This window comes from Eriocheir sinensis, chromosome 32, assembly GCF_024679095.1.
Source record: "Eriocheir sinensis breed Jianghai 21 chromosome 32, ASM2467909v1, whole genome shotgun sequence".
NCBI classification, from domain to species: Eukaryota; Metazoa; Arthropoda; class Malacostraca; order Decapoda; family Varunidae; genus Eriocheir; species Eriocheir sinensis.
Genome location: NC_066540.1, coordinates 17,168,481 through 17,180,980, shown reverse-complemented (window position 1 = coordinate 17,180,980; position 12,500 = coordinate 17,168,481). Strand labels below are relative to the sequence as shown.

Here is a 12,500-nt window from a genome sequence, read left to right as displayed (position 1 = left end):
TTATTATTGTTATTTTCTATTATTGTTATTATTATTATTATTATTATTATTATTATTATTATTATTATTATTATTATTATTATTATTATCATCATCATCAGCTCAAGCTCTCCAACATGTGGGGTCGACGGAGAAGCGAGCCGGGGGTGCTGGGGCGGGAGCGGGGCAGGGCCCGGCGCCCCACCCTCACCCCCGCCACCACGCCCTCCACGCCCTCCACCCCGCACCTCCACCCCTCCACGCCCTCAACGCCCTCCACGCCCTGCACGCCGCCGCCAGCCCGACACCTCAGCCCGCAGACCACGCAAGTGAGTGGTGGTGGTAGTAGTGGTGGGGGTAGTAGTAGTAGTAGTAGTAGTAGTAGTAGTAGTAGTAATAGCAGTAGTAGTAGTAGTAGTAGTAGTAGTAGTAATAGTAGCGTTCATATAACAGCAGTAGTGTTTATATAATTGCGTGTATGTGTGTATATACTGATCCCCCCCCTCCCCCAGGTGCCCCTTGACGGGTTGACGTCAGCCTCGGAGTGTGAGGTGGAGGAGGAGCCGCCGGCGGCGCCGCGTGGAGGTGCCGCGGACGGCGGCGGCGGCGAGGAGGACCTGGAGGCCATCGTGGGCGGGCTGCTGCAGCACAGCCTGAGGCTGCAGCGGCTGCTGCTGAGCAAGCCGCGCCGCCGCCGCGCCGCCCACCACTACCTCACCTCCGACAGCGAGGGCGAGGACGGTGGGGCGGGGCACGCCACCCCCACCCCCCCGCCCCTGCTGGCCGCCCCCGCCCGCGCCCCGCCGCCGCCGCCGCTCCACAGTCTGGACGACTACGTAGACTTCTTCTTCAGCGGCGGCGGGGTCGCGGGGGGCGGGGGGGGCGGGGGCGCCTCCAGCAGCGACGCCTCGGCTTACAGCAGCGCCCTGAGCGTGGCGCCCCCCATGGGCACCCGCCCCGCCCCTCACAGCGTCGCAGCGTCCCCCTGGGCAACGCCCCCCATGACGCAGAACACCTGGGGGGGCCTGGGGGCGCCGCGGTCCTCGGGGCTGCGCCGAGCCCAGTCCTTCTCCGTGGACACGGGAGGTGGGGGACTGGAGGCCGTCCCCGCCCCCCCCCAGCCCCGCACGCCGCCACCTGACGTGTGGGTGCGGGGCGGGGCAGAGGGGGGGCGCAGCGCCCCAAGGGAGCGTCCCGTGACCATCGCCTTCAGCGGCAGCAGCGGGGAGCTGCGCGCCCTCAGCCAGGCCCTGGCGCCCCCCCACCAGTCCGCCACCCCCGACACACCCGACGCCCACACCTCCCTCACGCCCCCCTGCAGCATGGAGGACCTGGCGGGGGGGCCGTTGCATCCCCAGCACCGCATCTACCGCGCCCCCCACCCCCGCCACGCCCCCGCCCCCTCCTCCCCTAGCGGCAGCACCGGCAGTGGTGGCTCCGCGGCGGCGCTGCGGGCGGCGCTAGGGCGGCTGGTGGCGTCGCCGGGGCCCGGGGCGGGGAGCAGCGGCGGCGGCGGCGTGGGCGGCGTGGTGGGCAGCGTGGCGCGCCAGTGCTCGCGGTCCCTGCGGGCGCGCATCAGGCAGCTGCGCGCCGAGGACGCCCCCGCCGCCCCCGCCCCCCACACCCCGGCGCCCGCCACGCCCCCCACGCACGCCATGGCGCGGCAGGGCAGCGCGGCGCTGGGGGCGCGACTGGCGGGGGGCGACGCGCCCAGCCACTACGCCACGCCCCTCCTCCTGCGGCCACGCCCCCCTCGGGACTCCCTTCTCTCTTCCACCTCTTCCACCTCGTCCTCTTCCTCCTCGTCCACCACCACCGCCACGCGCGTGGGGGCGCCGCCCCCCTCGCCGCCGTCGCCCCCGGACAGTGACGGCGCGGCCTCGGGGGACAGCTTCTACGAACGCTGCTTCGAGTCCTCGGCGGTGGAGGCGGAGGGGGGCGACGACCCCTTCAGGGATAGCGCCATCTACAGCGACCCCGAGGACGAGGTGGCCACCCCCGCCCCCCTGCGCTCCCCGGCCTCGCCCCCCCTGCACGCCCCCCTCACGCGGCAGCTAACCCCCGGCCCCGCCGCCGCCCCCACCTCCCTCACGCTGTCCCCCCGCAAGGTGCCGCCCCCGGTGCCCGCCAAGCCTGAGGCAGTGCGTGCCCGCGGCCGCGCCGCTCCGCGACCCTCCGCCCCCCTGAGCCCCACCAGCCACGCCGAGGTTGGGGGGTCAGCGCGCCCCGCCCCCCGCTCTTCCTCCGCCCCGCCGCGGCCACGCGCCCCGCCGGACAGCCCCGCCGCGGCCGCCGAGACCCAGGTGGCGCGGGGCTGGGTGCGCCACGTGATAGGCAAGCTGCAGGCGGGGGGCGAGGGGTGAGGGGGGGGGCACACACACACACACACACACCGACAATCATTCATGATAATATGAGAGAAAAGTAATGAATGCGTCTCTCTCTCTCTCTCTCTCTCTCTCTCTCTCTCTCTCTCTCTCTCTCTCTCTCTCTCTCTCTCTCTCTCTCTCTCTCTCTCTCTCTCTCTCTCTCAGACTTTAATTAATATATACTTTCTGTTTCTACATATTTGAGAGAGAGAGAGAGAGAGAGAGAGAGAGAGAGAGAGCAAGCAAGCAAGTAAGTCTTTATAACGCTAGTCACGCCAACAATGTGTCAGGTTATCATCATCACTATTATCATCATTATTATCATTATTATTATTATTTTTATTATTATTATTATTACAACCTGAGTCGACTATGATGGTAATATTCCCATGTATATAATTATCTTTAATTACTGCAAATCCGACTCAATAATTTGTACATATATAATTATACACAAATACCTGGCGCTCACACGGTCCTATTATTATTATTATTATTATTATTATTATTATTATTATTATTATTATTATTATTATTATTGTGTGTGTGTGAGTGGAAGGAATGAGAGAGAGAGAGAAAGAGAGAGAAAATGAGTGAATGGAAGAGAGAAGGAATTAAAGATAAGAGAGAGAGAGAGAGAGAGAGAGAGAGAGAGAGAGAGAGAGAGAGAGAGAGAGAGAGAGAGAATAAAAAGGAGAAGAAATAAAAGAAAAAAAATAATTATTATTATTATTATTATTATTATTATTATTATTATTATTATTATTATTTCTATTATTATTAAGTCCTTTTGTACAGTTTATACACATGTCTTTGTACAAACCATTTTAAAGAATTACAAATACCAAAAAATTATTACTATTATTATTATCATTATTATTATTATTATTATTATTATTATTATTATTATTATTATTATTATTATTATTATTGTTGTTGTTGCTCATGATTGTTGTAGTAGTAGTAGTAGTAGTAGTAATGGTAGTAGTTTTATATCAGTATTCTTTCTTTTCTTCCTCCTCCTCCTCCTCCTCCTCCTCTTCCTCTTCCTCTTCCTCCTCCACACATCACATTAACAGTCTGTCTGTCATCTCTTCATTATCCACATTATCCCATTATCCTCCTCCTCTTCTTCTTCCTCCTCCTCCTCCTCCTCTTCTTCTTCCTCCTCCTCCTCCTTATCCTCCCTCCTCCTCCTCCTATTCCCTTTCAATCTATCCTTTCACAAATCCCTTCCCACTCCTCACCCCTCCTCCTCCTCCTCCTCCTCCTCCTCCTCCTTCATCTCCATTCTTATCTTCCTCCTCCTCATAAGAAAATCGACCCTCTGGTAACCCCCATCACCCCCTCAAGGCCCAGGGTATATAAAGGGAAGCTCTCGACCCTCGGAGCATCAGTCGGCATTCGGAGACCATTGGACGAGGACTTCTACGTCAGCCTTCTTCAGCGCCTGCTACTTGTCTCCTAACACCGCTAACTTAAGGTCTGACGCTAACTACCACTTGGAGTTATGATCGCGCTGCTTAAAGTTGTAGTGGTGGTGGTAGTAGTTGTTGTAGTGGTTGTATTAGTAGTAGTAGAAGAAGGAAGAGTTTGATAGTAGTAGTAGTAGCAGTAGTAGTAGTAGCAATAGTAGTAGTAGTAGTAGTGAGCTATGACCTCCGTCCATGGGCACAATGCATTCAAGCTAGAAATCGAGCAAACAGGGTACTGGGATTTATTTCAAGGAGCGTAAGCAACAGAAGCGCCGAAGTCATCCTCAAACTATATTTAGCATTAGTCAGACCTCACCTCGATTATGCAGTGCAGTTTTGGTCACCTTACTGTGGAATGGACACCAAGGTCTTAGAATCGGTACAGAGGAGGATGACTAAGATGATTCACGGGTTAAGGAACTTGCCATACGAGGAAAGACTCGGTTAAACTTGCATTCTCTACAAAGGCGAAGGGTGCGAGGAGACTTGATCGAGGTTTATAAATGGATGAAGGGCTTTAATAAGGGGGATATCAGTAAGGTTCTGATGGTAAGAGAACCGGGTAGGACACGTAGCAATGGGCTTAGACTGGATAAATTCAGATTCAACAGAGACATAGGCAAGAATTGGTTTACTAACAGAGTGGTAGATGAGTGGAACAGGCCTGGCAGTCATGTGGTGAGTGAGTGCCAATACTAACAGAGTGGTGGATGATGGAACAGGCCTGGCAGTCATGTAGTGAGTGCCAATACTAACAGAGTGTTGGATGAGTGGAACAGGCCTGGCAGTCATGTGGTGAGTGAGTGCCAATACTAACAGAGTGGTGGATGAATGGAACAGGCCTGGCAGTCATGTGGTGAGTGAGTGCCAATACTAACAGAGTGGTGGATGAGTGGAACAGGCCTGGCAGTCATGTGGTGAGTGAGTGCCAATACTAACAGAGTGGTGGATGAGTGGAACAGGCTGAGCAGTCATGTGGTGAGTGAGTGCCAATACTAACAGAGTGGTGGATGAGTGGAACAGGCCTGGCAGTCATGTGGTGAGTGAGTGCCAATACTAACAGAGTGGTGGATGAGTGGAACAGGCCTGGCAGTCATGTGGTGAGTGAGTGCCAATACTAACAGAGTGGTGGATGAGTGGAACAGGCTGAGCAGTCATGTGGTGAGTGAGTGCCAATACTAACAGAGTGGTTGATGAGTTGAACAGGCCTGGCAGTCATGTGGTGAGTGAGTGCCAATACTAACAGAGTGGTGGATGAGTGGAACAGGCCTGGCAGTCATGTGGTGAGTGAGTGCCAATACTAACAGAGTGGTGGATGAGTGGAATAGGCCTGGCAGTCATATGGTGAGAGAGTTCCAATTCGATAGACATATTAAAAACAGGTTCAATAAGTTAATGGATAGTGAGGTTAGGTGGGGTTAGGTTCACAGAGCTGCTTTGTACAGACCTACCGACCTCCTGCAGACTCCTTACGTTCTTATGTTCTTATGTTCTTTATTAAACTCGATACATATGTATACTAACCTCTCTCTCTCTCTCCCTCTCTCTCTCTCTCTCTCAGACGATGGTGAACGCGGTGGTTATGGTGATGATGGTGGTGATGGTGGTGGTGGTGACAGCTCCCGCCACCACCACCGCCTCCCTGCTGCCCGGCGGAGGTGAGTCTCTCTCTCTCTCTCTCTCTCTCTCTCTCTCTCTCTCTGGAAATAGAAATAAGATTCGTGAAGATAAATGAAACTATGAGAAAAAATGAAAAATATCGAAAAAATCATCTCTCTCTCTCTCTCTCTCTCTCTCTCTCTCTCTCTCTCTCTCTCTCTGGAAATAGTAATAAGATTCGTGAAAATAAATGAAAAATATATAGAGAAAAACATCTCTCTCTCTCTCTCTCTCTCTCTGGAAATAGTAATAAGATTCGTGAAAATAAATGAAAAATATATAGAAATCTCTCTCTCTCTCTCTCTCTCTCTCTCTGGAAATAGTAATAAGATTCGTGAAAATAAATGAAAAATATATAGAGAAAATCATCTCTCTCTCTCTCTCTCTCTGGAAATAGTAATAAGATTCGTGAAAATAAATGAAAAATATATAGAGAAAATCATCTCTCTCTCTCTCTCTCTCTTTCTTCTCTCTCAAAAACAAAAAAAAATCAACAAAAACAAAAAACTAACTCAAACTCCTCCTCCTCCCCCCACCCTTCCCCCTCCCCCCCTCCTCCCCAGGGTCAGGGAGCGGCACCCCCCAGCATCGCGTGGTGGTGGGGGCGGGCGGCGAGGTGGGGCCGGAGTACCTTCACAACCTGGACAGCGAATTGGTAACACTGCTCCGACGCTCCCTGCCCGAAGTGAGGGACGTGAGGATAGTGGACGGTAAGGCATGGAGAGATAGATGGATAGATAGATAGATAGATAGATAGATAGGTAGAGAAAGGAAGGGGGGGGGGGGAAGGGAAGAGGAGGGATTACGAGTGTGAGAGAAAAAGGGCGAATTTGTAACACTGCTGCGACGCTCGACCCCGGACGGTAGGACATGGATAGATGGATAGATAGATAGGTAGAGAGAGGAGGGAAGGAGAGGGAAGAAAGAGGAGGGACGGAGAGGGAAGAAAGAGGAGGAGGGAGGGAGAGGGAAGAGAGAGGAGGAGGGAGGGAGAGGGAAGAGAGAGGAGGGAAGGATTACGAGTGTGAGAGAAAAAGGGCGAATTTGTAACACTGCTGCGACGATCCTTGGTGTATAGATAGATAGATAGATAGATAGTGGCAGAGAGAGAGAGAGAGAGAGAGAGAGAGAGAGAGAGAGAGAGAGAGAGAGAGAGAGAGAAATAAATAAATAAATCTCTTCCATCCCCTTCCTCTCTCTCTTTATCTCCTTCCTTCCTTCCATCCTTCCTTCCTTCTTTTCCTCCATCCTTCCTTCCTTCCCCCCTTTCATCCTTCCTAACTATGTAAATCTATGTAAATCTATGTAAATCATCCTTCCTTCCTTCCTTCCTTCCTTCTTTTCCTCCATCCTTCCTTCCTTCCTCCCTTTCATCCTTCCTAACTATGTAAATCTATGTAAATCATCCTTCCTTCCTTTCCTTCCTTCCTGATCTTACTCCACTTCAACCTACTTCATTCTTTCCTCCTCCTCCTCCTCTCTCCTCCTCCCCCTCCTCCTCTCCCCACTCCTCCCCCCTCCACAGGACCCAGTGGCCCCCGCCTGGACATGCCTCTGAGTGGTTGCCGGGATTCCATGGATTGTCATCATCGGTTCACAAACTATCTCGGCCTGCTCGTGAGAATGATGGAGACGGGGCGCAAGAGGAAGTAAAGAGGAAGAGGAAGAGGAGGAGGTGGTGATCGAGGAGGTGAGAGGAGGAGGAGGTGGTGATCGAGGAGGTGAGAGGAGGAGGAGGGAGAGACAGAGATCGAGACAGAGAAGGAGGGAGATGAAGGGATAGTGACCCATATAACATAGTGACCCTTTAAATACTACCGTTTTCTTCACCTTCAAGAGAAAGAAAATGGGATATGATTGAGACGGAGGAGGAAGAAAGGAAGGAAAGGAAGAAGAAGAGGGACTTAAGGAAGATGACGAGGAAGAGGAGGAAGAGGAAGAGGAAGAAAATAAAGAGAAGAGAGAGGAAAAGAAAGGAGAAGTAAAGGAAAAGAAAATGGGATGATTGAGACGGAGGAGGAAGAGGAGGAAGAAAGGAAGGAAAGGAAGAAGAAGGACTTAAAGAAGATGACGAGGAAGAGGAGGAAGAGGAAGAGGAAGAAAACGAAGAGAATATAAAAGAGGGAGAGAGGAAAAAGAAAGGAAAGGAAGAGGAATGAAGAGGAGGAGGAAGAGGGAGAGGAAGAAGACGAAGAGAATATAGAAGAGGGAGAAAGAAAGAGAAGGAGGAGGAGAAGAAGGAAGAAGAGGAGGAGAAAAAAAGAGGAAAGGAAAAACAAGAAAAAAAGGAAGATAAGAAGATTAGGAAGATTAAGGCCTCCTCCTCCTCCTCCTCCTCCTCCTCCTCCTCCTCCCAGAATGACGTAAGAAGAAGAGGAAGAGGAAGAAGATTTAAAAAAAGGAAGAGAGGAAGACACCCCCCTCTTACCACCACCAAGAAGAAGAAGAAGAAGAAGAAGAAGAAGAAGAAGGAAGGAAGGAAGGAAGAGAAAGATAGAGAGAAGAAAAGAAGAAGAAGAAGAGGAGGAGAATAGATAGATAGATAGATAGGTAGACTAGATAGATAGATAGATAGAAATAGAGAGAGAGAACTTATATATATTTTGTTAAACTACTACTACTACTACTACTACTACTACTACTACTACTACTACTACTACTACTATTACTACCGCTGCTGCCGCTATAGGAGGAGAAATAAAATACGGAGGAGAAAAACTATATATGTGCATGGAGGAAGAAAGGAAGGAGGGGAAGGAGAGGAAATGGAGGGAGATTTGAATTTTTCCTCCTCCTTCTCTCCCTCCTTCCCTCCCTTCTTCTCTCCAATCATCTCTATGTAAACTATCAATATAATTTTAGATATGCAAGATTTTGTTTACTCTTTCCTTTATTTTGAGGACGAGGGAAAGAAGAAGGAAAAGAAGATAAGAATTAAAAGGAAGGAAGGAAGGAAAAGATTGATTGGAGACGAGAAATGAAATGAAAATATTAGATAGACGAGAAATACAGAAAAAATACAGGAAAAATACAGAAAAAAACAGAACAAACAAAAAATACAGGAAAAATACAGAAAAAACAGGAAAAAACAGAGAAACAGAAAAAAACAGAAAAAGAACAAAGCAAAAAAATGAAAAAACAGGGAAAACAAAAACAAAGAAAAACAAAACAAAAAAAACCAGGAAAACAAAATAAAAACAAACAAAAATATATAAAAAAAACATAGAGGAAAATAACAAAAAAAACAGTAAACAAAAATAACAGAAACAAAAAACAAAAATAACAACAAAACGACAAAAAAAAACACTTATTAAGCCAAATCATCCAAATAAAACACAAACACACAAGACACAAGACACTCATTTTAAAACAACAACATACTCTTCGAGAAACACAAACTTAAAACAATAATAACAATACCCCAAAAAACACATAAACAACCACACCAGGCCCCGTAAATTAGACAGACACAACCAGGACCGAAACCAAGACTCCCCTGTGACATCAAGATCAAGACCGAGACCCACCCACAACAACAAACATGGACTCGCAATGGAATGTGTACGAGAGTTTCCAGGCCATGCTGCAGGTGAGGGGCGCTTTATTAACACCCGCACACCTGCATGATAGACTAATTACCACCTGGGGCGCCTTCACCAGGGGGGGCGTGGCCGGGGGGGGGGGAGAAAACAGGGGGAAAGATAAGGGCGTGGCCAGGCGTGGGGAGGGGATTACCCGATTAGCGGACCGGACTTTTTGGGGTTTTCTTTGTTTTTACGCTTTATTTGTCTTATCCGAGGCATTTGTTGTTTTATTTGACGTCTTGGTAACTCTTAAGGTGATTTTATTTCCCGGGGGATTTAGAAATGGCTGTGCTAATCGCTGATAATTGTGATAAGCCTTTCCGGCGAGCCATTTCTGTGTGGTGCGGGGGTGTGGTTGTGGTGTGTGGTGGTGTGGTCGTGGTGTGTGGTGGTGTGTGGTGATGGTGTGGGGCTGAGTGGTGCGTGTGGGGAAATGGCGGTGTGTGGTTGTGGTGTGGTGGTGGAGTGTGGTGGTCGTGGTGGGGTGGGGTGTGGTGTGGGGCTAAGTGGTGTGTGTAGGGGAATGGCCGTGTATGGTTGTGGTGTGTGTGGTGGTGATGGGGGTGTGTGGTGTTGTGTGTGTGTGGTGGTGTGGTGTGGTTGAGATGTGGGGCTGAGTGGTGGTGGTGTATGGTGTTGTGATGTGGTGTGGGGGAATGGCGGTGTGTGGTGTGGTGTGTGTGGTCGTGGTGGTGGTGTGTGGTGTGGTGTGGGGGAATGGCGGTGTGTGGTGTGGTTGAGATGTGGGGCTGAGTGGTGTTGTGGTGTGTGTGGTCGTGGTGGTGGTGTGTGGTGTGGTGTGGGGGACTGGCGGTGTGTGGTATGTGGTGTAGACTTGGTTTTCTTAAATTATTTGTACTCGAATCCAAGTACAATAACATTACGATATCACTAATCCAAGTCCATGTACTCAGTTTTGTAGCTGAACTCAGAGTACAAGTTGGAATCCTTTTATAACGCACTTGAATCAAATTGAACCGGTTGAGTAATTGAGTCGGATCAGGACGCTAGTATTCTCCAGGATGAACTAAACAGATTGTATGACTGGGCGGATAAATGGCAGATGGAGTTCAATGTAGGGAAGTGCAGTATTCTGAGTGTAGGTAGGAACAACCCCTCTCACAACTATTGCTTAAATAACACACCTTTGTTTATCCCTCACCCTGACCTTACTTACACCCAGGCAGGTCGTCAAACACTACACCAGGTTACCTAGTTTGTTTGATTAGTTTATAAATCATAGCTCTTAATCAGGCCGTGTCCTTCTTTATTGCAAACTATTAAAACCTAACCTAACTTATCGTCTCTATTACAAACTATTATAACCTAACCTAACCTATCATCTCTATTACAAACTATTATAACCTAACTTAACCTAACCTATCATCTCTTCATTACAAACTATTAAAACCTAACCTAACCTATCATCTCTATTACAAACTATTATAACCTAACTTAACCTAACCTATCATCTCTTCATTACAAACTATTAAAACCTAACCTAACTTATCGTCTCTATTACAAACTATTAAAACCTAACCTAACTTATCGTCTCTATTACAAACTATTAAAACCTAACCTAACCTATCGTCTCTATTACAAACTATTATAACCTAACTTAACCTAACCTATCATCTCTTCATTACAAACTATTAAAACCTAACCTAACCTATCATCTCTTCATTACAAACTATTATAACCTAACTTAACCTAACCTATCATCTCTTCATTACAAACTATTATAATCTAACCTAACCTATCATCTCTATTACAAACTATTAGAACCTAACCTAACCTAACCTATCATCTCTATTACAAACTATTAGAACCTAACCTAACCTAACCTATCATCTCTATTACAAACTATTAGAACCTAACCTAACCTAACCTATCATCTCTATTACAAACTATTAGAACCTAACCTAACCTATCATCTCTATTACAAACTATTAGAACCTAACCTAACCTAACCTATCATCTCTTCATTACAAACTATTAAAACGTAACCTAACCTATCATCTCTATTACAAACTATTATAACCTAACTTAACCTAACCTATCATCTCTTCATTACAAACTATTATAACCTAACCTAATCTATCGTCTCTATTACAAACTATTATAACCTAACTTAACCTAACCTATCATCTCTTCATTACAAACTATTTTAACGTAACCTAACCTAACCCATCATCGTCATCATCCTGTAGCTTTACTTTCTTGCCTGTCTATTGCTTTTGAATCAATCCTTAACCAGAAGATTTTTTTTTACATTTGTTTCCTTTTTTTAATGCCCTTCAACTGACTCCTCTGTAAAAAAAAAAGTATTGATTATGAACTATTAGAACCTAACCTAACCTATCATCTCTATTACAAACTATTAGAACCTAACCTAACCTATCATCTCTATTACAAACTATTAGAACCTAACCTAACCTATCATCTCTATTACAAACTATTAGAACCTAACCTAACCTAACCTATCATCTCTATTACAAACTATTAGAACCTAACCTAACCTAACCTAATCTATCATCTCTATTACAAACTATTAGAACCTAACCTAACCTATCATCTCTATTACAAACTATTAGAACCTAACCTAACCTAACCTATCATCTCTATTACAAACTATTAGAACCTAACCTAACCTATCATCTCTATTACAAACTATTAGAACCTAACCTAACCTAACCTAACCTATCATCTCTATTACAAACTATTAGAACCTAACCTAACCAATCATCTCTATTACAAACTATTAGAACCTAACCTAACCTAACCTAACCTAACCTATCATCTCTGTTACAAACTATTAGAACATAACCTAACTTAACCTGACCTGACCCGACCTGACCCGACCTTAGCGCAATGCATAATACCCTGTCGCCACAAAGCATGGAGAATATAACAAGAGCCCAGACCAAGGACGGCGCGGTGAGTAGTTGTCCGTCTGTCTGTCTGTCTGTATATCAAGCTGTCTGTCTGTCCGTTCTGTAAGCTGTCTGTCTCTCCCTCTGTCTGTGTTTCTCTTTATTTCTTTGTTAGTCTGTCTGTCTTTTTCTTCCTTCCCTTTTTTTTATATATATTGGTCTCTCTCTCTCTCTCTCTCTCTCTCTCTCTCTCTCTCTCTCTCTCTCTCTCTCTCTCTCTCTCTCTCTTCTCTTCATTTCTTCCCCTTCCCTCTCCTCCCCCCCTCACCCCCCTATCACCTCCCACCCCACCCTCTCCACCCCCTACAGCCCCCCCCTTACACACACACACCCTTGCACACCCCATCCTTCCCTTCCCTTCCTTCTTTTCACCCCTCCCACAGTTACACACCTTCCCCTTTCCTTCCTTCCTTCCTTCCTTCCTTCCTTCCTTCCTTCCTTCCTTCCTTCCCTCCCTCCTTCCTTCCCCCCACTGTTACCACCCCCTCATACACCCCTTAC

General features: G+C 47.6%; 3 protein-coding genes and 1 long non-coding RNA gene across 13 annotated transcripts in view; 3 read left to right on the top strand and 1 right to left on the bottom strand.

Annotated features, from left to right (window-relative positions):
* The window catches only part of LOC127006349 (serine/arginine repetitive matrix protein 1-like), a 51,506-nt gene extending 48,303 nt beyond the window's left edge, over positions 1-3,203 (top strand). For all 5 annotated transcript variants that reach the window (XM_050876179.1, XM_050876178.1, XM_050876177.1 and 2 more), the window contains 2 exons: positions 102-308; positions 492-3,203. In XM_050876179.1, coding sequence (XP_050732136.1) covers positions 102-308; positions 492-2,342 — 2,058 coding nt within the window. In that variant the 3' untranslated portion in view covers positions 2,343-3,203. The remainder of the gene's footprint in view (positions 1-101; positions 309-491) is intronic.
* Positions 3,204-3,688: 485 nt separating this feature from the next.
* Positions 3,689-8,354, top strand: LOC127006348 (uncharacterized). Its single transcript, XM_050876175.1, has 4 exons — positions 3,689-3,831; positions 5,385-5,481; positions 6,046-6,192; positions 7,008-8,354. Exons 2-4 carry the CDS (start codon positions 5,388-5,390, stop codon positions 7,133-7,135), a joined length of 369 nt encoding a protein of 122 aa, XP_050732132.1. The 5' UTR covers positions 3,689-3,831; positions 5,385-5,387; the 3' UTR covers positions 7,136-8,354.
* Positions 8,355-8,956: 602 nt separating this feature from the next.
* Positions 8,957-12,500, top strand: part of LOC127006345 (serine palmitoyltransferase 1-like) — a 9,155-nt gene continuing 5,611 nt past the window's right edge. Inside the window, exon 1 of one of the 2 annotated variants that reach the window (XM_050876173.1) lies at positions 8,957-9,071. In XM_050876173.1, coding sequence (XP_050732130.1) covers positions 9,024-9,071 — 48 coding nt within the window. In that variant the 5' untranslated portion in view covers positions 8,957-9,023. Of the gene's footprint in view, positions 9,072-11,859; positions 12,004-12,500 lie in introns of those variants that run through there. The other variant, XM_050876172.1, reaches the window with a different exon arrangement.
* LOC127006347 (uncharacterized) lies at positions 9,841-11,997 on the bottom strand. 5 transcript variants are annotated; one of them, XR_007759494.1, is made up of 7 exons: positions 11,894-11,997; positions 11,630-11,800; positions 11,498-11,590; positions 11,074-11,463; positions 10,823-11,037; positions 10,646-10,694; positions 9,841-10,567 (listed from the first exon to the last, which is right to left on the bottom strand). It is a non-coding gene; the product is annotated as an uncharacterized LOC127006347 (long non-coding RNA). The 5 variants fall into 5 exon arrangements; XR_007759493.1 differs by lacking the exon at positions 10,823-11,037 and having other exon boundaries at positions 10,646-10,735; positions 11,038-11,800; XR_007759492.1 differs by lacking the exon at positions 10,823-11,037 and having other exon boundaries at positions 10,646-10,725; positions 11,069-11,800.